Raw genomic sequence first — 23,646 nt, 5'->3', positions numbered from 1 at the left:
CGAAATGGCGGCAGGGGCCCGCCGCAAACGCTAATCGTAGCCGACACACTGGTCTCCCCCTACAAACACATACACTCCCAGTCCTCCCTGAATGCCTCAGTGCCGATCTCAAGCTCCAAGGAAAAGGGGCAGTTCACCGTCATCGCAAGATGAGCCTGACAAGGTTTCGTTCTGTTTTGCTGTGAAAGAGAAAAAAATCTTTCCTTCCCTGAAAAGCGCAGGATGATGAGTACATATGTTGATTTTCAGGCTGTGAGCCATGTACCGCCACTGTGTCTTCCCATCAGGCCTTGGGACAGAGTGACAGCGGGATAGTGTCATGCTACACAGTGACTTGTAAAGTGCCACTGCGAAAGGGCCTTGAGTGTGTTTTTTTTGGGTCTTTACCTTCCTGCTGCACTCAGTGCTTCATTTTTTTTTTTACTGTCTACCTTTTATTCTATTTTCTGCTTTCACCCGCCCACCTCCTTTCCATGGTGGACAGTTCTGAAGCATACCGCCTCCAGCAGGCAGAGGGGCAAGAAAGTGGTGGCGCCAGGACGAACGACCCCAGGGACTGAAGGAGAGAGAGAGACAGTAAACGAAATAAGAAACTGGATATGGAGAGAGAGAGGGCAGAAGCGGGTAGGTGGGTTGCTGGGCAGCAGGTCCTCTGCTACCACCCCTCCACCCCCACCTCCCCTCCGGCCCAGAGGCCTTGGCATCCAGTGAGTAACACCCCCCTCCTTCCCTTCCCTTTCCCCCTTTCGCATCCCCCCCCACCTGTTCATAGCCACGGTGCAGAGAGTGGCGTACAGTGCGTTGTGAACACAAAGCAGCGGCCCTGCGGCCCTACGCCTGGACCTCGGTGTCAGGGCCCAGCCGAGCTGAGAGAGAGAGAGACAGAGGAAGCATGAGAGAGAGAGAGAGAGAGAGAGAGAGAGAGAGAGAGAGAGAGAGAGAGAGAGAATGGAGAGCAGCAAAATGCAGAATAATTATACCCAGTGGGTAATGCGAGCACCGTCGTTACAAGGGCGGTGTGGTCGGGCCGGGGAGGAGAGAGGCACAGAGGCAAGAGCGTCACCGGGGCGAGCTTGCAGGGCCAGTGGGCATGTTTGATGAACCACACTCACAGACCTCCCACTGCCCTGCTGAAGCACCGTTTGTGGAAGTGCTGCAGGAGATCATCTGGATACTGGCGAGCATGTATGCACGGGGGGTGAAACACTGCTGCTTTGGTCCTGCATACTGTGTACAGATCATATGTGGAAGTGTAATAAAAAAGATGGGGGAGAAATGTTGTGTCTTTTATGACAAGGAAAATAGATACATGTGGTTATAGTGTTTATTGTGTTCACTGTGCTCACAATAAAAATGTATAAAATAATTCTTCAGTGGTTTGGCTTTAGTACTACAGTCTTGGGCTTCAAGCTGATAATTCAAAGAGACTCTATAACAGGAAATACATTTTAATATACATACAGTATATGATTAAATATGTTTATTTAAGACATTGTTAAAAATGTATTTGGGTTAAGAGGGAAAATCGGAACAATTCATGATTCATGATTAATTAATTTCTCAATTTCAGCTTAATTCATATTTTCCAACCAAACAATTAAATAGTATAACTGAAATCTCATTTGCAGAGCTTCAGCTTAATATTAGCATTTCTATATTTGTTTATACTACTTGACAATATATTAAATAAGTCAGCCACACAGAAATAGGATAATGTAAATATTATAATAAAGTAATGAACTGAGTTAAACTGGTGCTGAACTGCATTCAATAAAACTATTCTGAAAGGCTTTTAAGTCTGAACAGAATTAAAATGATCTTATCTAATCTAGACAGCTACTGAAAAAGATATTATTCAATTAAGCGATGGCATATTTACCATGAATACTTTTCAATTCTCTGTTATAACTTTGAACACTGTCTTTTCTTTTTTAAGCGACAATTTTATAGAGTGCCCCAGAAAGGCTTTGTGTTCTGTGCAGGGGTGTCAAATAAAAAGCACAATTCACTTTATAGACCTGTGGGACAGAAATATGGACAAACACATGATCTGCTCTCATGCAACGAGCTCACGCATGCAAACTGCAGCCGAACATCAGGACGCTTGCAGATAATGATGCAGAAGGACAGATATTTCCTCGTTATGTTGATGTTGGCCCGGTCCTCCAAATTCTTTAACACTGTGGAAATCTAAACTTTGGATAAGTTTAGAGTAGTGGAGGTTTGAACTGCTTTTTCTCCTGTAGAGTCTTTGCATTATTTAAAATCTAATTTAAACCGCATTTAATTGTTTATTAAATTTCAAAATAATGCATATAATAAATGATTTAAGTTCACATTTTGTAGAGAAGTTCAGAATAATATTTTAGAACTCCAAATCTAAATCATTATGCTAATAATGGAACATGGATTTATTAAAGACTTCCAATAAATATATCATATTTTTAGTCCGTTATTATTGGTCTACAAACAGAAAATTTTGAGTTATTAAACTGTTACTACACCATTTTTTATTAATCTACAAAATATATATAAAAATATAATATACAGTAAGTATAAAATAATTCATCAGATGATTTTAATATCTTCTATTATTTTTATTATTGTAAACCACAAATTAGATTTTTATGTTCTGCTGTGCTTTAAATATGGTAATGAATGCTGCATTTAACTGGCCCTTCTACCATTCTCAAAGTTGATCTTAATAATTTCACCCTGCAGAGTCATAAATAAACAAAACAACAGGATGCACGTTCCTGTTACGGAGGCCTTTGCTGGATCCGACATGTTCTGTTGTCAGAGATCCTCTCGTGCTTCTTCAGACGGCTGCAGTGGAGGGCTTGTTTTTATCCCTTGGCTGTTGATCAATCATTTAATCTCTTTAATAGGCCCAAATCAAAACTAATGGTGCATGTAATAAGTGTTTAACTAAACAATGTGGACAGTGGGGGACTTAAGTGGTGTCTTAATGATTTTCTCTTAACTGAGCATGACAGTCCTAATAAATTTAGGGCTCACAAACAAACTTTTGACAACTAAAATGCAACATTTGCCCCAAACAATGACTCACCATGACTGATTATCTGCATGTACTTTGCTCTTGCCACAAGTGCTGTGTTTATTAATACAATTATGCCAATATATTTGCATTTCATCAAGTGTAATAAAAGCATTTGCTAATCCAAGATAATTCAGTCAGCCCTGGACTTTAAAAGCTAACAGGAGAGATTTTGGTGCCATCTTGTGGTGACTGTGGTAAAGACATTTTTTCAAAGAAACATACTTAAAAAATATACTTGTATCTAATTTCTCATTCTAGCTAATTTCACTATAGAGACATTTTGATGAATGCAAATTTTGTACACCTAAGAAACTAATTATGAATTTAACTGTCCCAACGTAGAGGTCTTACTGTGTGCACTGTATATGATAAAGTCATTAAACATTAAATAGGCCTATGTAATACTCAGTATTTCTATTTGTTAATAGGGCAGTTATAAGTGTAGGAAATGCATTAATAAATACTTGTGGGTTCACACTTCCTAATAAGCCATCAAGTCATAAATGTTCAAAGTTGTTAATATAATGGAATTTGGTTTAGATACTCTGCAGGTTTTCCCAGACGGTAAGTGGTCCATTAGAGTGTCTACCTAATGAGCAAAAGAACTAAAAGATAATGTAAGTGTAGGACTACTGCTGGAGGAGGATAAACACCAGCTACAGGGATGTTTCACAACCTGGCAACCTTCAAAGTAATTCTTATTAATGGATTATAATTCATGTATAAAGCATAAGTAAATTAGCTCTCAACCGTGAATAAAGCCATTAGTTAAAATGTCTAAACCCTTTATTTAGGATGACTTATTACAAGGTGCTAACAGGCTTTAAATGAACCAGTTGGGGAAAGAGTACAGACTGTGGACTCCTATTTGATTGTAAGCCACATAGTCAGGAAAAGTGTAGCGTCTATATGTTAAAACGACACATTCCTATATCATTGGTCAGTTCAGTGTATTTTGAACAGACAAGTAATGTGTGGAAATTAGTTTTAAAAGCAGGTTTTGATGCTACTTTGTTCTACCACAGAGCAAGACTGACATCTGCTGTCCTCAGTCTGCACTGCTGCCTCTCATCCTGTGCCTCACACACACAAGCTTGCAGACATTTAAAAGCTCCAGAGTAAACAGCACGTGACCGTAGCCTACCTCAAAGCAAGACTCCAGAACAATGTATTTCATGTGGACTGGTAAAAAAAGATCAAAACGCGAGTGGACCGCTTACTAAGCTGAATGTGACACCCCTCTTTCAGCCGCTTGGGTCAGTCCACGGCCTCGTACCCGGAAGTAGTAGTAAATATTTACACTGCGGTCAGCTGACTTCCATTCGCCTGACTACAATTAAAAAAAGACCATTGCAATTCTTTCATAATGTAGCTGATATGTATGACTACAGCATTAAAGGATAGGCTACGTTAATGACTGATGTTTTAGTTCTGCTTAGTTTGCTCTTTCGCTTTCACAATTAGCCGCCAGCTAGCTTCGCATTTGGAATATTTAGAAAGTGATTAGCAGCTAGTAGCTGGTTGAGCTACCTGCTCCAAAGGAAACAACAGTTTGATTTATCTACTAAAACCAACGTTTCAGCGGGGTTTGTAATAATGGACAAGATTGCTCAAGGTGAGTGACATCCACAGCAGAAAAATCCGTCTCATTGTCGGCATGTTTGCCTCGCTGCTAACCTTTTACAGCTCAGATTGCAGCTGATCTGATAAGATACAGATAGATAAGAGGCTGTTCAAAATATCAGTGTGTCATTAACAGTGTGATAGACATTAGGATTTGTTATCCTAGGATCTTTATTTGGCATCTAAAAATTAGGCTAATAATGATAAAATGATACCTTTTATAGCATGCAGGCTGACTAACACAACATTAAAAGCATGCACAGTCAAGTGTGCTTAAAGTAGGCTATTGTTTTAAAACATGATACTAACTTGTCACAATAATGTTCTAAACATATTGTTGTGTTCTTGTTTAAACTGCATATAATCTGAGCTGTGTTGGTCCTGCAGATGTGGGTGATATCCAGTCCCGACTGTTAGACCACAGACCAGTCATCAGTGCAGAGATCCGCTACTTTGTGAGAGAGTTTGAGGTACTTGACATGAAATGATTAATTATTGAATTATTATTACACTGTGACAACAACCATGGCCCTACAAACAGCTACACACACGCTGAGAATCTACATGTCAGGAAAAATCGCTTTCTTTTCAGTATTAGAAAGACATTAACCATGGACATTAAATCTGGTGAATGCACAAATGTCATAAGACCAATATCAGAACACCTGCTATGAATACATACAGAGACATGGCTAAACAGAAGAAAAAAATCTGTCGGGGGACACAATAGAGATGCAAACACCAATGTTTTTTTGGGTCACAGATAAATTAAAAAACATTATTTTGTAGTTTTCATCATTATGTTTTATCCATGTACCCCAATAAATGCATTGCAAATTTCCATATACTTTCCATTTATTTCCACTTTAAGAAATTTCTTGAAGTACTGAACTTAGTTTTTCTGATTAAGTGAGAGAATCTATCTGTTGTTTTTACTGCATATTGACTTGTTCAGAAATATTCCCAAGCCAAATAACATCTTTAGTGGAGTGAGCAATATGCTTTAAAGATACAGTATTGTCTCTTGCTCAGTGCCAGGTAATGATTTCACTCATTTTAATGGAAGCGGCATGTTAAGACCCAGTGCTGGACTAAATGACTTATGAAGCGCATGTTTTCAGTGTACTGCGTGGTATGTGTGCGGTGACACTAAGCTTTCCTCTGCTGCTGTTTAGGAAAAACGTGGACACAGGGAGAGCAGACTGCTGGAGAGCCTCGATAAAATGGTGCGGGAAGCAAATGAGCAAATGCTGCCCACAAATTTAGAGGACATGAACCAGCAGCTGTGTGACATCACTAAACGGTGTAAGTCTCCTCTCTTAGATTCACACTTGACTTTGTTTTAAATTGTGCTAGAATCGTGTCATTTCATGCTTGATCTTTTGAATCCCTACGATGGTATGATAGGAAACCTACTCTGACGAACAATACTGATCTTAAAAGTATTTTTATGTCTGTGTTGTGTTGTGGTAAATGTACATTTTGAATATAAGTATTAAGAATATTTGTCTGCTTTTCTCCCACAGTGGAGGCTGCTAATCACATGGTAGAGAGAGTCCAGCAGAGGGAGCTAGAGGCACAGCAGGTAAAAACAACTCCAGGCAAAGGACTTAATACACAATGTCATAGGATTGCAGATTGTACAGGCATTTATGATATTGTGTCCTCTCTGTGTGTATATACAGCACAAGGAAAATTGAGACTAACTTTAAGACATTACACACTGACTTGTAAGCTGTCTTAATCGCTTATTTACTGTAATTGTCCCCTAAAACCTCTGGTCAAGCTGTGCAGTCAAAATGAAGAATCTTGTCTTTTCTATGGATACGAATCAAGATCGGTGCAAGACATTTGCAAAAACTCTCCGCCACTCTCCGTGTTGTGTGCTCATCTTCTCGTGTCCTTCCAGAGCACCCAGCTGCAGGCGAACATGGAGCGTTTGAAAGATGAGTGGGCGGAGTTTCTGAAGGAGCAGCAGAGATTAAAGGAGGAGGTGGATGAGGAGCACGCCAAGGCTGTTGGACAACTGAGCGCTCAGTACACGGAAAAGAATAAGGACTTGACCAAGTTTCCACCCCTCTAATCATTTGATGTTTGTGAGGGTGTAAGCGAACAAACACACACTCTCTTATTACATGAACGCTTGTGTTTTTTATGGATATGGACGTCTGTTCTGCACGTGCAAAACAAAGTTATTGGCTTTCATTGCTGTACTTGGTGGTTGGCATAAAAAAAGGTTTTGCTGCTGCACAAACATTTTCCAAATCATAAATATGAAAGTGTTATTAACAATGTTGCATTTTCACAGGCCAGCAAACTCGCAATTTTCTGTCTTTAGCACATGGAATTTTCCCGGCACCTAAAAGGCCTGGGACATGTCGTTTTTAAACAAGCAGCATTCGATTGCTCCTTGGCCATGAAGTTTTCAGCATTTCAAGATTTTTAATGGATGCCTGCCCGAAGGGTGCTGATGATAAATTTGCATCAGCCTCAAGTTGAAAGGAGCCCAGAGTTTGGCACTAAGGCGAGATATTCTTAGCACTGAAAGCGAGATCATTAAAATGGTAGAAAAGCCCTTCTGAGCAGGTGTGTTTAAAGCACAGGTCAAGTGTTGTAGAAACGAGCTCAAACAAAGCCATTTCCAGAACAAGCCATCCCTCACCAGCTCTCCTGTGTTTAGAACATTTGACCTCTGACTTTAACTTCAAGTAAACCAACAGTCTATGAAGTAACTTTCATTATAAAGGGCCTTTGCTGAAACCCATTTGAGTGATCAGCAGCAGCTGTTGTTTGTTTGCTTTGCCACTGCAAATCAGATTTTAACAACTCACAAATCCAATAATTTATTGCTGTTTAAACAGGAAAAAAACATAAATCAGATTTTGGTCTTCTGGTTTGAATTTCCTTCTGGTCATGTATACATAACAAAAAAAATGTCAGTGGTTGTCATGCTTAGAGTGCTTAATCTACACAGAATGATAAACACAAACTGCAAGTGTTCATTTCTATTTAGCTCTATTAGCACACCGAGGCATATGTTACAATGTAAATACTCACTTCTTAAGTATTTATAACAGCTAGCACAATAATATATAAAAGTTGTAATATGAACTACAAAAGCAGTGAAATCATGTGTGTGGGTCTTGACCCTGAAGCAGAGAATCTCTGAGGGAGATGTTAGACTCACAGTACTTTTAATGCAGTGTTTTGTTTTTGCTCCCGACAATGGTGGGTTGTTGGACAGGTTAATGGATGGGTGGGCACACTGGGCACATTCCTGGCATGGCTGAGAACAGAGTTCATCTCAGACAATGTAATAGAACAAATATTTTAGATACCACACATTCACATCCCTACCACACACACTCCTTTAAATTGCCCAGACACCTCAGTTGTCAAAAGGCCCATCTGAAGAAGCAGATTTGGACTTCACCTCATCCATCAGCTGAAGTAAAAAAAAAAGAATAAAACAAAAGAAGACAGCAGTGGAAACAATATGGAAACATGGCCCACCAAGGCACCTTTTCATCTGCCCTCGTTTATTTTTTGGGTTTTCTCTGGAAAGAATGAAAAACAGTCCGAGTATACGAAAGGTCACCGTTAAAGTCATATGAGTGTTCGCTATTCATACGAGAGTCATACACTTACAGTAAGTACTTGTTGGGCCTGATATGTACATTATTTATATCTGTTATATTGAATTTTGACATTCAGAATCAGAATCAGAAATACTTTATTGATCCCCGAGGGGAAACCTTTTTGCTACAGCAGCCCACTATCACATCAGTGCACATTGCCGTGTTATATCAGATTTAGAAACAAATTCGAGTCAGCAACATTTTGGATCATTTTGTGAATTGATTTTGTAAGTAAGCCCAGGTTTGTTTTTTACATTGACAGTAAAAGGAACACATAAAAGTGGTTCTTCCAGGATTTAAAAACTAGTCATAGGTGCACATGTAGATCTCGGGACATGACTTTGACCATGTTTCTGGTTGTTGCCAGGCCTGCTCCTTGCTGGTTCAAATCCCCCAAAACAGAAAATACCTGCCTAATGGATCATGTTTAGTCAGTGTGGGAAAGCCCCCAGGTTAGAGCAACCTTCCACCGTCCACAATCGCACTACAAGACCATTGCTGTCAATAATAACATGCTCTTCGCCAAACTAAATTGACATTAAGCAATCTGGGCTTTAGATCAACGTCTATTTGCAACCAAGGGATTGCAACAACAACAGGTTTCGACATTCATGGGAATGTTGGTTCTAAAGCCAGAAACCTCAGCATCTGGTCAAGTGATTGTTGAGTGACTGGGATTAATCAACAACCTTATCAGTGTCTTATTTAGTGGTATAAAACACGAAAACTAACTAACATTAAGGGCTAAAGCTATCTTGTGTTTTTAGAGAGAATCTGCTTTATCTGGATAGATATCCGTCAAACATTAAGGGGAAGCTGTCAAGCATCCCATCTGCACAGGCTGCTGGCACAGAAACTTTCATACACAGACCAGAGCATACAATCCAGTAAGACGACATGTGCAGTGAAGGGTTGGGCGCCGGCTGAAATCTCCTGTTATCATCCTCCTCAGCCTGCTGCCTCATGCCTCTGGACACTTGTTGGTTTGTTTTTTTGTCTCCAGTGTGCATCAGAGAGCAGTGTGTTCTTCCTGTTTTGAAAGGAGAGCAGTGCTCTGGGGCCATGGAGCTGCCGTTCCCCGTGCCAACATAAATGGTAAAGGAAACGGCAGCACCCAGCTGGAGCCCCATTGGGCGAGGGACATGGAGAATGGGTGTGTTGGTTAATGCAATCTGATGCTCTGTCTGAAAATGAGCTTTCCACATCCACTGGAAAGGAATGAAATATATCACAGGGGTGAAATGTGCAGTTCACGTTATGAAGACATTTACTAAAAACAGGATTTGATTTTAGTACTTCATGCTGGATTGAGAGTCTATAGAGAACAAATTCAGGCATGTGCGAATGTACCCAGATTTATCAAGCCACCGTGTCCCATGGCAGTCCAATTTAAACAATCAGTCTAATCAACACTACTCAGCGCAAAATATTGGCATACCTAAACCCTCCCAACATCTGCCAAATCTCAACGTGTCTTCTCTCCGTGTCCACTAACCTCACATGGTGCTGTCGCCAGCCAACATCTTACCTAACATTTTCCAACCTCACCATCACTCTAGACAACAATAGGCTGGCTTGAAAGAAGTCATTTGGTTTTCAGAGATTGAACTGTACCCTTATGAACTGGCTAAAAGATCATTCCGATGAGCTTGAAACAATACAAGCTTAGTTATATCAGCTGCCAGCAGATTTAAAGTAAATATGTCAAACAATTACGGCAGGAACTAAGGACGATTCTTATTACCAACATCTACGATAGCTGTGCTATTATAAAGTACAAAAATACCCATTTCTGTGTTTTTCAACTCAGCAGACTAAAAATGTGTGAATCCTTACTTGCATTTTTCAGACTTATTAACTACAGCTACTAGTACCGTCCAAATTATATCATTTTAAATGCCTCAGTTGTATCACTATATCAGATCACCAACCAGTCTTAATAGTCACCTTCATCACATGTCTACCCTTTACTAATGGAAACCAAAGGAGAGAGCTGAAGTTAATGTAACCTGTAGCTGACATCTTGTTCTCCTCCATCAGTGATCCCTCTGGGCTTTCACACACAGCTGTGGGGATATTGATTGGACTGAACTACATGAGCCTGAATAGTTACACATTCATCTGAGTGGTGTGCAACATGTGGTGTGCAGATATCAGTAAAAGTATGTTTGATTCTAATTGTATGCATAAGAACTATGTAAGGTGTGTTTTATTTATTTCTGGCAACCCACCAAAAAATGTATAAATATAGTTTTTGGATTTGTTAAGAATATGCCCAATATACTGTACGTGTAATCCATCCGTCTATTATTTATGCACAGGGAACACTTTACCACAAACTTTGGCCTCAAGATTTAACATCTTGTGTTGAATCCACAGCTTTCTGACGGGATCTTAGCAAGTACTGGATATTATAAGCTTAAAGCTTCATAAACGTACGGGTAACTGTCATTGCAGGATACTGCAGTGGACTGCATTAGTGTTCATGATAATGTGTCCACCTTCTGTGTATGTACCCAATTCCATCCATGGTTCTATCCCCAGTGATTTGTCCACAGTGCGCTCTTTTATACATCCTGACAGTGGCCATCTGGGTTTTTATGTGTGGATTCTTATCTTTGGCTGCTTTATCAGGAGAAAATGTACAACGTACACTTTTACGAGTGTTAGACAGGTCAAATGCTGCTCATGTTATGGCTTTATATTTAAATGTCTATTCACTCTTCTTTACTGCTGTACTGTTTGAAAACTAATAAAATACCAGCGGAGATTGAACTTCCTTGAAGAAGCAAATAAAATACACATGACTTTAGAGGACTGCTACAGTTTCTATGAAGCTGACGGCAAGCTTGGCCTCCCCAAATATTTTCTTTTTGGCCTGATCACCTTTCATTTCAGCTGACTGATGAGAAAAAACAGGCCTAACAGAAACACAATTTCACTATTTTGTGTCGGAACAATAGAAAGCGGGGAGGTATTCATTCACACTCACTTTCCTGACAGCTTATGAGAATTTTCAGCCTCTGCATGCTCACTCTCTTTCTTTTGTATTACATGATGGGCCCCTGTTACTCAATTACTAAGGGGTCCAAAATGAAAATGCCAATGAACAAAAGCACCGTGCTTTCAAGTTAATAATCCGGCATAAAACCACCCCAGGGGGTCGGTGATGGGTCCTGGGCAGACTGAAATGCAGGTGGTAATATGAATTCTTTGGCAATAGCAAACGTTCACCCAGTGGATCGCTAAATACGCAAGGGAGAGCTCTCAAAGCTGCAGTAAAACAAATTAGGAAATTGATATTTCTCTGAGGGAAAGTTGCAAGGCATGCTGGATAGTCTCACCAGACCCTGGCAGCTTAGAAAATGAGCACTGAGTGGCATATAAAAGCAATCATTGGAAAGAAAAGGGATGGAAGTTAAACGTCCCACCTTTCACCATAAATGCCAGCGTTCCCTTATTAGCAAGCACTGATATGCTCCCTAGTGAAGGCTGACACTGTAATATGTCAGTTTTTATTCTGTGCAGTGAACAGAGTCAGTTTCTTAACCATATGTCTTGATCAGGTTATCTCTGTTTGAAAGACACACATTCCATTACATCTTTTGTGCAACAGAGGTCTAATTAGCTGAACTGTACGTGATGTTTTGCGTCTGTTCAGTTTCATCAGACAGCCTTGCTAATACAACAGCTCAGTGTTCCTGCCAGGTCCAAGAAACACAGATAAGAGTCCAGCAACAACAAACACCTTCCTCAGTCAAATCACAGGGCAAACAATAGCCAGAGAGGACGCAGAGAACGGCCTGTCATCGGCCGGTGGCCACCAGCAGCAACAAAGCTTGTTGTCGTCTAGATTCCTGAACCGTAGAGTCTGGAATGTCTGGCTTCACTGCCAACCACATACCTTCTCAATGGCTCTGATTTTCCCTGTTTTCTGTACCAGGCAGGTATTTACCTGATGTTATCTCTTTGACTGTTGCAGTTTCAATGATGCTAAACCCTAACACTATAGAACATCACTTCTTATGGCAACCAAATAGCAAGAAAATTTGCAGATATAAAAAAAGGTAAACTTGCCCAAAATACAATAACTTAATTTTTGGCCACTTGCGGGCAGCAGAAACAACCTTTTCAGTTGATGGCTAAATTGTTAGCAAACATAGTTGTCTTCTTTACCCATCCAGCAGATATGAAGCAATGTTAGCATTCATTTGGAGTTGTGTTTCTGTCCACCCAACGAATGTAAGTCCAATATCAACTCTCTTTTAGCTCTATTTTTGATCTCCACCAACTCCTGAGGGAAATGTCTTTTGGCTTTTTAGCAGTTATGTGCTCGCTAGTCTTTGATGCTGGGCAGGAAGCATGCAATGGGCTTTTTTTCACTAAAACAGCTGCCAGTTGTGGCTGGAAATGTCGCTATGAGAGCTGTGAGAATGAAACCAAAACAGTAAAGTTGCCACAAAACAAAAACAATGAGCTGAAAGATGCTAAAAAGCTTCATAGAGCTGAGAGAAACTGCAAAGACGTGCAATAATTCTCTGTGAGTGTGTCACTACGTGTGATCCCTTTCACATACCAGTAGTCATGTGGTTTATTGTAAATATAAAACTATTGATTATAGCCACTTGAAATAATCAGCTCACTAGAACAAGCTCAAGAGAATTCACTTTAGTCAATTTACCTGACTCCATTACTGAACTTCCTGCCAGCTCATTGCACTCTAGATTTACATCTTCTTCCCTTGAAATGTCCCTGTTTTGACATTGTGAAATAAAGCCTATGATTTAAATCTAATCCACTGGTCATGAGAAAACCATTTGGTCTGAGTCTTTTCAGGCTTAGTTAGTTATTTATAACTCATTGTCTGGGTACTGATTTAAGGAAATAAGTCATGGAACAGAGAGGAAAAAGGTAAGCAATATAAAGGATGATTCAAGGCCTTGGTGACTGAAGTAACAGATGTTGAAGAATACAGTTTGTGAAGAAAAAAACTTAGAAAATTGAAAATGAAACACTCAAAATTTCCAAGTATGTTCATCAGTTCAGTGTTCAGTGTATGTTCCTGAATGTGACTTTGTGAGAACTTAAGCCATACCCACAGGGCTTTTCCAAAGGAATATTTTCAGTTACAGCGTCGTAATACTATAAAATAAAACTGATACAGCTGTAAAAGTTCAAATAAAATAAGACACCATTCTCAGTGAAAAGGCACAACAGGTGGTTTCCAGATTTGCGGAAGATGTTTGCAGCCACAATTTCTTACTGATCAGCCCTAGTTTACTGTCACTTACCTTAAATCTATAGAAAGAAATGGAAGTCACTGCCAAGAAATAATCTTTCAAATACATTTTCCAATGCACACTTTTTTATTAGCTGGTACAAGAGGTTTCAAAATACTTAAGTTTACTGTTATCAAGTTTGTATGGAAATCCCAGCAGTATACCCTTAAAATCTAATTACACATTAAAATCATTGATGGTCATATAAACTGCACAAAGAAAAATGAGAATTGGCTGTTATTAACAGTGACTGAAGGATTCTCCTTTCTTCCAGTGTAGACAGAAGCTTTTAAGATGCCTCTCAGCTCATGATATATGACAGGCATCTTAAAAACAGGATTATCTATCTCTGAACATTTCTGTGAGGCTGGACCAAAGTGTAATGAAAGAAAAAGATGAGCTCCCCAAGTAGTGGACATTTCACAAAGCTAACTAAGCATAACAGTCCTTAAAAAAATACTTTTGTCCCATTTTGGACCCAAGACAGTGGAATTTCTCCCGTTGTTCTCCGAGCAAGCCCTTTGCTCTCACTGAATGATCTCACAATGAGATCTCCAAGGAGCATCTAATATCCCACCTACCTCAGCCCCTGAAATCCAATAAATCAATCAGTTATGCTTTACAAGCCTGCGTGTGTGTTATTCAGGAAATAGAGAATCCCTGCTGTGGATCACAGCTAAAAAACCATCCTGACTAACAAAACAATGAGGGAGACAGGAGATGGTGGAACAAGGTGCATGCATGAATGTGTGTGATTCCATACTTGTTTGTGCCTCTGCGTGGATGTGATCTTTGTGTCTGTGTGTGTTTGTAGCAGCTCCAGCCCATGAACCCCCATCTGAATGTGAGTCAGCTTCTCATCCCGGCTTTCTCCAGGGAGGCCCGGGCTCTTGGCAGAGGAATGCATGGGAGTGGGCTCCTTCAATAAAGACAAGTCTCTTTCAGGGCCCCGGGACGGCCCTGGGCTTTACTTTTCATCGTTTCCCTCCCTCTGTCTCTCTGAACCCAAGTGGGCTGCTGCTTTTGCTACTGCTGCTTCGTTTCAAGCGTAATGGCTTTACCTTGAGGCTGAGAGAGAAAGACACAGAGGAAGGGAGGTGTCCAGAGCTAAAATTATGACTCACCTACTGCATGCCCGTGTTAAGCACTGGGTGTCATGACATCTTAGAGCTCAACGTGATTTTGTCTGTCATCCCTCAGATAATGGTGAATCACATATTTAACCAGACATTGGATTTTGCACCAGCTTAGGTAGAAACTGCATGTGGAGAAAACAGGAGAAACATATGGGTGAAGGAAAGTTCTGTAAAACAAGTGTGCCCCTCCTAAATTATAGACATTATCTTAAAGGAATAGTCTGATTATTTGGGAAATATGCTTGCTTTCTTGCCGAGAGTTATATGTGAAAATGAATATCACTCTCATTCCCGTAAGCTATATATGAAGCTACAGCCAGCAGCAGCTTAGCTCACTTTTTAATTAGTGAGCTTTAGAGGAGTTGGTAGGTGGATTGTGTTACTTAAGGACAGAGCCAGGCTGTTTCCCTCCTGTTTCCAGTCTTTATGCTAAGCTAAGCTAAAGGGCTGCTGGCTTTAGCTTCGTATTTAACACACAGACATAAAAATGGTGTTGATCTTCTCATCTGACTCTCATCTAAGAAAGCCAATAAGCTAATTTCCCAAAGTGACGAACAATTCATTTTAAAGGTGAGGAGGTTTAACACCTACTATCCACTTGTTCATTCTGAAGGAATTGCCTGCATAATGAATCAGCAAAGTTTCCTTGTTAGCAACTTGCAAGCCTTTGCTACCTCTCTTGCAACGATCCATTGAATGCATAAATTTAAACTTGCACTCATTGCTCTGCACCCAGTAGTGTCGTTGAGGTCTAGCAGATGTGTGGCTGAAGTACAACTAAGCTCTTTGACAGCTATCATATGGGGAGAAGAGAAAGTGAGGGGGTGAAACACAAAAAGAGAATAGAAGAAAAGACATCTGAAGAAGGAAAACTTGAAGGGGGGGGGGGTCAAGAAAGAAAAGGTCAAGGAAAAAGGCAGCAGATAAAGCAGAAGAGCCATTAAAAATAAAGACAGACAAAGTAAATGGAGGTGATGACACCGATAAGAAAAACTGAGAAAGGAGAGGGAGAAACAGAGGAACAAAGGAGGAAGACAAAGATGGGATGGAACGGAAAGACACAGAGAAGGGAAGACTGGTCCCTGGCCTGCAGATCAAAGCAGGCAGTGAGCAGCAGCTCCAGGCCGGTCCTCCCAGCACCTGCTGCTGTGCCACAGCCAAGTCAAACACATTATTCCAACAGACACACTGCTTAATGGCTTCTGTGGAGAGACCTTTACCGGGTCCATGACTGCCTCTGCAGACGCTCAGAGGTGCAGGCTGCACTGACACACACACACAGAAACACACAAAGGCTTCCTAAAGCTCGTTCATACTCACTGCTTACACAGGGTGACACATCCAGGAGAGCACACACACACACACAGGCACAACTTTCCTATGTGTGAATCATCAGATCATTTTATTGCACATCTGCTTGAGAATGGACAAATCCAGACACCTGTCAGAATCATAAACTCACCTAAAGTACCCACGGACTGATGAAGCATGCATACAATAAAAGACATTAACAATACAGCATAAACACCTGGTTCAAGCATTGTGCCCCTGTCTGCCCACTGTAACGCAGCGCTCTGTTAAAGGGACCTGGGTTATGGTTGGACCCAAGTCAATATTGAGCAGAGAACAAATCATCCTTAGAAAAACAGTAAACATCTGTTTTGTGACTTGGCCACCTCTCACTGGCAATGTCAGCCTGACCTCAACGAGGCTGGGCCCCTTTTACATTTTCCATGAGAGCAAGCGGGAGTACCAGTAAGTGGGTGACAGCATCTGTAATTTCTTTTTTTTTTTTTTTAAAGCAGGGAAAAATAAAAACAAACCCTGACGCAATGAAGGCAGGTACTAGGGCACTCTTAACATGTCTTGCAGTATGTCCAAAAAGAATAAAACCATGGACAGTCTTTATATACAGCTTTTGCTGAGGCAAAGTGAAACCTCATTGGTTATTGATGACATTTATGGCTCGCCTCGTATGAAATACTGTCTGCTGAAATATCACTTTAGATCCCCCCTTTCCTTGTAGCTTCAAGCCTTTATGGCAGCCGCTTGATTTGTAGTCTGTCAATGATATTTGGATGCACCACTCATGTAAGAGCAGACCTAGCATTTTCTTTTCTTGGACACAAACAGTATGTCATCCTCTATTGATCTCTGTAGGGAAATTCTGTTTTCTATTTCAGAGGCTGGGCCCGGCAGCATTTCAATGTCTTGCTCAAGGACACTTTAGCATAATGGATGCTTTCCAATGTGTGGGCTTCAAAGAGGTCTCTGTTATTTTTTATACCATGATATTAATTTGTGTAGCATATACCGTTTCATAATGCTAAGGGGGATAGATTAATACTCTATTTAACCCTTTTTAAAACTGGATTGTAATGGATTTAAAACATCTCAAACACGCTAAATATCCATCCATACATAATTCATTTTAATGATGAACATGTCAAGTTTCCAAAGGCCCTAAATTAGAATGACTCATTTACAACTTTCCCACTGAGGCACCAACGGACTAGATAGACTAAAGTGGCTGGCCTGCAATCTGGAAACACCAGGATGTCCACGAGTCCAGGTCCTCTTTTCTCCTCTTCTCTCACACTCCTTCTTCTCTACCTTCTTCTCCCTCTCTCTGCCCCACCTCACCCCCCTCACAATCTGGCCAGTATATCCTGATGGCTTTACCAGCAGGAAGTGGGGCTTTTACAGTGAAGGCTCTGGATCAAGGAGTGTCTGTGAAAGGCAGACTCCAAGTCGAGGTGGGTCTTGTCGCCACCTGTCATGTCTCACCTCAAGCGACACGTTTGAATGTTCAACAAATTGCAGTGCTGTGCAACCTCTTTTATTTTTTAAACACTTGTTAACATAGACAAGGAAATAAATGGTAAGTGATAGCCCAAGCCTAAGTCTCATGACAGGGTGCTTAAAACTTTATGGTGATCAGTATAGGCACCATCAGCAGTGTGTAAACGGGATCAGAAAGTCAATGTGTTTGCATTTCACAAAGGAAATGAAACTCTGCTGCATACTGTAGAAAATCATTTTCTGCTAGGGGCACTATTTGGTCACCCAGGCATAAAAAGAGGATTTCAGTCAAGCTTCTTTTTTTTTTGCCAGAAATGTCAGTTGAACAATCACAATTTGCACCGAGAACATCGATCAAACATGACGATCTGGAGGAAGTAAAAACTGCAATAAGTTAGTAAGTAGGCGAGCCTACAAAAGGATCATTCTCTACCTGAAAACCTAAATAATAAATCAGATATGCAGATCAAAGCTGCGCTCTAAATAGCTTAAAAAACAGCTTGTAAATGAACAAGGCTAAGAGTCTACAGCCATGCTATCGGCTCTGTGAGAATGTACTTAGGCACAGCAGTGCTTTGAGCTACATGCTAACGTCAGCATGCTAATATGGGCACAATGTCAGTGCCAACATGCTAATGTTAAGTATGTTCATTATCTTAGTTTAGCTATTGCTAATTAGCAATAAATACAGTACAGCTGAGGCCTATGGGAATGTCATCATGCAGGTATTTGGTCATAAAAAAAAGAAACAATTAAAATTTTGACCTGAAGATGGCACTAGATGAAAAATGAAGGATCCCCAGAGTGATTACAATTCATCTTCGGGACAACATGAATGTGTGTATCAAATTTAATGACTATCCTTCCAACGGTTGTAGAGACATTTCATGTAAAACCTCAAATGTAAACCTCAGTAGTGCTAGAGGAAAAGTCAGGGGATCACCAAAGTCATATGAATCACTTGGAAACCATAAATGTATGTACAAAATTTCTTGGTAATCCATCCAATAGTTGCTGAGATATTTCAATCTGGACCAAGTGAATGAATTAATGTGTTTTTTACACATATAGTCCTATATCATAACTATTGAACTTCAGGTCCTGTAATCAATGTGTTGCTACATGAAAAAAACCTCCTGTATGAAATTTTGATCCGTTGCCAACACATACATCATTAAAACATTTTGAGGTCATTTATGTGTTGACTCAATTTCATGATGGTTGACGCCTATAAAAAACAAAGGTCATTTTTGCATATGGTCTTTCTCAAACAACAGCAATTTCCAGTCGCACCTGTCAATATCCAACCTGTTTACAGCGTCTGTGTGGAGTTTCCAGCAGTGGGAAAGCAGCTGACCCTGTAACTACACAGGCCTTGTGGAAAATGATGGTAATTCCAATACTGTAGATACCTCAGGAGACTTGGCACAGCATTAGTCATCCGCCTGGATCCAGCAGAGAGCAGTAGAACATAAAAACACTTGGGATACAGTGGGAGTTGTCATGGTAATCCACAACCACCATAACCATTTCTCATATCCCTACTTCATTTATCTGATTTCTCTCTCTATTGCACCCCTTTCTTTCCTTTCATAAACAATTTTTGCTATTACTATATAGCACTTTCTTTCCTTTGTTCTTTCTTGCTTTCTTTCTTTTGTTCATTCATTCTTTCTTTCACTTTTCATTTCCCTCATTCTCTTTCCTTCTCTTTTTCTCCTCTCTCACACTCTCCTACTTCCTCTCTCCCTCTTTTAGCCACCCAGATGAAAAGACAAGGTGCTTTTCAAATTTCCATCCCTTGACGTTTGTTTCTGGAATTATTCCAATCATGTGGGAGAGCCCTTTCCCCACTGTCTTTTCCCAGCACAGGTGCCTACAGCAGTGGCTCTAGTAAGCTGTCTGCAAATTACATTGGTTCCCCTCCGTTGGTCACATCCTGTGTCCCGGATATGATACTGCCATGAGTCTCTAATGGAAACAAGTTGGCTTTGGATTGCATGATGTCCAGTTGTGGGAAGACGGTGCTGAAAGCATTTCTACAGAAAGACTGAGTGTCCGACAAGGTAATTCCCATATGTTTACATGACAGAATAAGATTTGGTCAGAAATAGCCTCTGAAATTTCCAGAAAGTCTTCTTAAAGGTCTTTTCTCAGTGTGTTCCTTGGCAGTGTCGAAAAGCAGACCCCTATTGGAAATAGATGTTTGTGAGCGGTAGTCTACAGCTATTAGAGAGGAGGGTCAGTATTGTTTCTGCAATTTATTTAAATTGTATGATGATCAAGTAAATTACTTCATGAAGATTTTTATGTTCACTTAATGTATGTACTTGCGAGAGTGTCATAACATATCAGTGGTGTTGATCTTCTCATCTAACACATCTAACAAGAAAGTGAATAAGTGTATTTCCCAAAATGTCAAACTATTGCTTTAATGATGTTATTACTAAACACGTGCGGAAAGCATATTGTTTGTTTTAACCAGCAAGTCAAAGAGAATCTAGACAATCAAAGGAAAGTATTTTGGTGTCTTCTCTATATCCTGTCCCTGACCAGCCTGAAAGACAATGTATTTTGCTCTGACTGGAGCACTTTTGCATTCGGGAAATTTACTTGTACTGTAGACCTGGGTTATTCAATTACAAATTCAATTGAGCCAGATTTTAAAACCAGGAAATGTAGACATTTTCAGCAGCCTATTTAAAAACCTTTTTTTTAGTTTTTGGTAATGACAAATTTTAAAGAAATGTAAATGAATGTAATAAAAAGTAGCAGGTGTTTGGAGATGGCGGTAAAATAAATAAATACTTGCCAGTCCAGGTAGAGTTAAACTGAAGGTTTCAGGGTTGACAGAGACATATTTCCCTACTTGTGACTGTCAATAGCCAGATGTTTTGAAAAGCTGTGGTCGGAACTCACATGAGACAACGTTGATTTGTGAAAGACATGATTGGCGGTGTCGTCCGTAAACATCCTGCCCGATCGGTACTGCGCATGTGGAACTCTCAACAGAGATGAGAAGGAAGCGAGATGGCTCACTCGTTAGCTACTTCCATACACTATATATGTAGTTTACTTATTTTGTCATGTATCAGATTTATGTATGCTGGGCCACTCGGAGGCTGCTTCTGGACCGGACGTGGCCCACAGGCCGCCAATTGAATAGGCCTGCCGTAGACCATAGAGACACCTCATGATGAAAATCTTGGCACCCTGCCTTGAGTTATTGCCCACTCTCTGAACTTAGTGGCCTAGAACAATATCCAACTATTATGAACTAAATTCACACACACTCCTCCTCTCTGTTATTCGCTGTCTCTCAGTTCTCACTTTCACCCGGTTTGCCACCTGCAGACTCTTGCACTCTCGACCGCTAACTTGAGGCAATTAAGAAAATAAACAGAATGTCCTCGGGTCCCCAGGGTTCATTAATCTTTCTTTTTCTTATTACACCATGCTGTAGCTGGCCTGGCAAGGTGCCTGGCCATCAACAATGGGTAACCAGTAGACACCCACAACTATGCAGCCTCCACTTCACCACTTCAAAATGTAGAATGTGTCAGCAGCAATTTGCTCATATTTACCACAGCTATATGACATGTTGAGATTAAATAGTGATGTGTAGTTATTGGCTTGCCATGGTAACCATAGAGCCCCTTTGGGTGAGTTGGGTCTGTGTGTAAAAGTCAAGGAAAATAATCTCATATATAATTTTTCACCTCCAATTAACTATAAAGGCGTTTGTGTTTCACTGAGCGAGCAGCGGCTGGAATGTGAGAGTGTAGTGAGAACTCAGCGGGTCACGAGTGGATGTCAAGGCCATTTTTTGATATAACAGCACAAATAAACTTTAGTGGGTGGCAGTTCTCGTACTGCCGACCCCATCGTGTCAGCACAGTGGACTAAATCAGAGCAGGAATATGATCACAGCAGTCATAACAGTTGAGACAAAAATACCTTTGATGTGAAATGGAAAAAATTCAAGAAGGCAGCACTCTTTCAGTGTTCTTTCAGTTAGTGTAACATATGGGTGTTTATTAAAGGAATAGACACTTTGGGAAATTAATAGTACTGTGAGAATCTGTCAGGGTAGAATTTTAAGCAATAGCATAACATTTTGGGAGATATGCTTATTCGCTTATTCTCTTGCCAAGAGTTAGATGAGAAGATTGATACCACTCTCATGTCTGTCCTACAACCAGCAGGCTGCTGGCTTTACTTAGCATAACTGGAAACAGGGGGGCACAAACACAAGACAAAGATAACAAAATCCACCTACCAGCACCTCTAAAGCTCACTAATAAACATCTTGTATCTTGTTTATTACATTGGACAAAAACTGCAGTTCAAAAACGGCATTTTGCCATTTTCTGGCGGGGTTATGTGCCATGTAGCCTATTTCTTGGAAATAGTTCTGACCAACCTTAAAATGGCAAATTGTTGCTTTTACACAATGGGACTTTTGCATGGATTACACAAACAAGATAAAACGTGTTAATTAGTGAGCTTTAGATTTGCTGGTAGACAGATGTTGCTACCTTTGAACAGGCTAGCTGTTTTCCCCTCCAGTCTTTATGCTAAGTTAAGATACCTGGTTGCTGCATATTTAGAATACAGACATAAGAGTGCTATCAATCTTATTATCTAACTCTCAAGAACTAGAATAAACATACTTCCCAAAATTCAAACTATTCCTTTTACCCTTTGGCTATCAAGAGAAAATTAGTCTTTCTTCAGGCCCACACACATGGAAACAAAATGCACTGTGTTCTTTATGGGGAGGCCAAACAAATCAGTTTTGGTCACATTGCACAATTCAAAAAGCATTCAGGCGTCTGCTGACTGCTGACTCTTTGGATTTGTTGTTGCTCTCTGCAAGTGAGGTCATGGCCAAAAGGTAAGACATTTCAAGTTCTTCAAAGAGAAAGTATGTTTGAGTTTTTACAGCCGAAGGTTAAAGATCGTCTCTTGTCAGCCTTGAGGTCACTGTAGCATCATCCATCTCTGTGAAGGAGTCTCTTACAAGTATATTGCTTCTCCACTGAATGTTTGTACTCCCTGTGGACAGAATAATCTGTGTGTGTGTGTGTGTGTGTGTGTGCATGCATGCATGCATTGTGTGTATGTGAGAGAGAGTGAGAGAGAGAGTGCGTGCCTGTGTGTTTAACAGTGGAATTTAAACGGTTGTCAAGGGAAGAGCAGAACAATCTCCTGACACTAGTTGCCTCCAAAGTACCAACACACACACACACACACACACACACACACACACACACACAGGACTTCATAAACACCTCAGCCTGTAACATATATATATAACTTCAGACACTAACTGTGAATGGTAAGATCATTTTCACCCTCTTTTAGCATATAGACATTCAAGAAGACCGGGTTTTATGAAAGAGCTGAGACAGTCTGGAATAGTGTTATATACGGTACCATAGTGCCGCTCTGGGCGCCACCTCTGTCTGTTTCCATGCTGTAACCTCTTCCTTTCCTCTTCTCACGCTTCCTGTTGTCCAGATGAAAGGAAAAAGGGGGATGATTAAAGAGAAATACTGTACATATGGCTGTCTCCATTTGGTTTCATGAAATCATGACTATATTAAAAGTGAAGAGGAGAGGAGAGGAGAAGGGAGGACTTGCCAAAGAGCAGTCAATCCCTGAAGCCAGCAGGTACTTGCTACTCTGGGAACAGACACACACAAACACACACACTCTGTCGTGGGAATAGATGCATGATTTATATACACTGTCGCCATTACGCGAGGCTACAGTCCCCATGAGAGGCACTATTTATCCAATGTAATAAATTGGATTAATTATATTTGCCTAAAATGTTCTCACTCTCAAGCATCGTTTCCATCATTGCGGGGGCAACTCTGACTCATATCTGACCATCAGTGTAGAAAACCAACAGTCCATCTGTCATCTGACCCAGCAGTGATGTGACACCTGAGCCATGGTGCCCATATTTTTACAGTTTAAGCAAAACGCTAACTTTGTGTTCTCTTAATCCTGTGTGTATTTTCATAATATTTCATCTTTTCATGGATGTCTTAATAGATTTATACCATTGGGTATTCTAAGAGCAGCCAGTTTGTTCT

General features: G+C 40.5%; 1 protein-coding gene across 1 annotated transcript; it reads left to right on the top strand.

Moving 5' to 3' along the window:
- The first annotated feature begins 4,323 nt into the window (after positions 1-4,323).
- bloc1s5 (biogenesis of lysosomal organelles complex-1, subunit 5, muted) lies at positions 4,324-7,577 on the top strand. Its single transcript, XM_044177214.1, has 5 exons — positions 4,324-4,676; positions 5,072-5,154; positions 5,860-5,989; positions 6,211-6,269; positions 6,594-7,577. Exons 1-5 carry the CDS (start codon positions 4,658-4,660, stop codon positions 6,765-6,767), a joined length of 465 nt encoding a protein of 154 aa, XP_044033149.1. The 5' UTR covers positions 4,324-4,657; the 3' UTR covers positions 6,768-7,577.
- The last annotated feature ends 16,069 nt before the right edge of the window (positions 7,578-23,646 follow it).

The sequence above is a fragment of the Siniperca chuatsi genome, linkage group LG19, assembly GCF_020085105.1.
Source record: "Siniperca chuatsi isolate FFG_IHB_CAS linkage group LG19, ASM2008510v1, whole genome shotgun sequence".
Lineage (NCBI taxonomy): Eukaryota > Metazoa > Chordata > Actinopteri > Centrarchiformes > Sinipercidae > Siniperca > Siniperca chuatsi.
The sequence above is the reverse complement of the archived record's forward strand: the minus strand, read 5'-3'. Positions and strand labels throughout refer to the sequence as shown.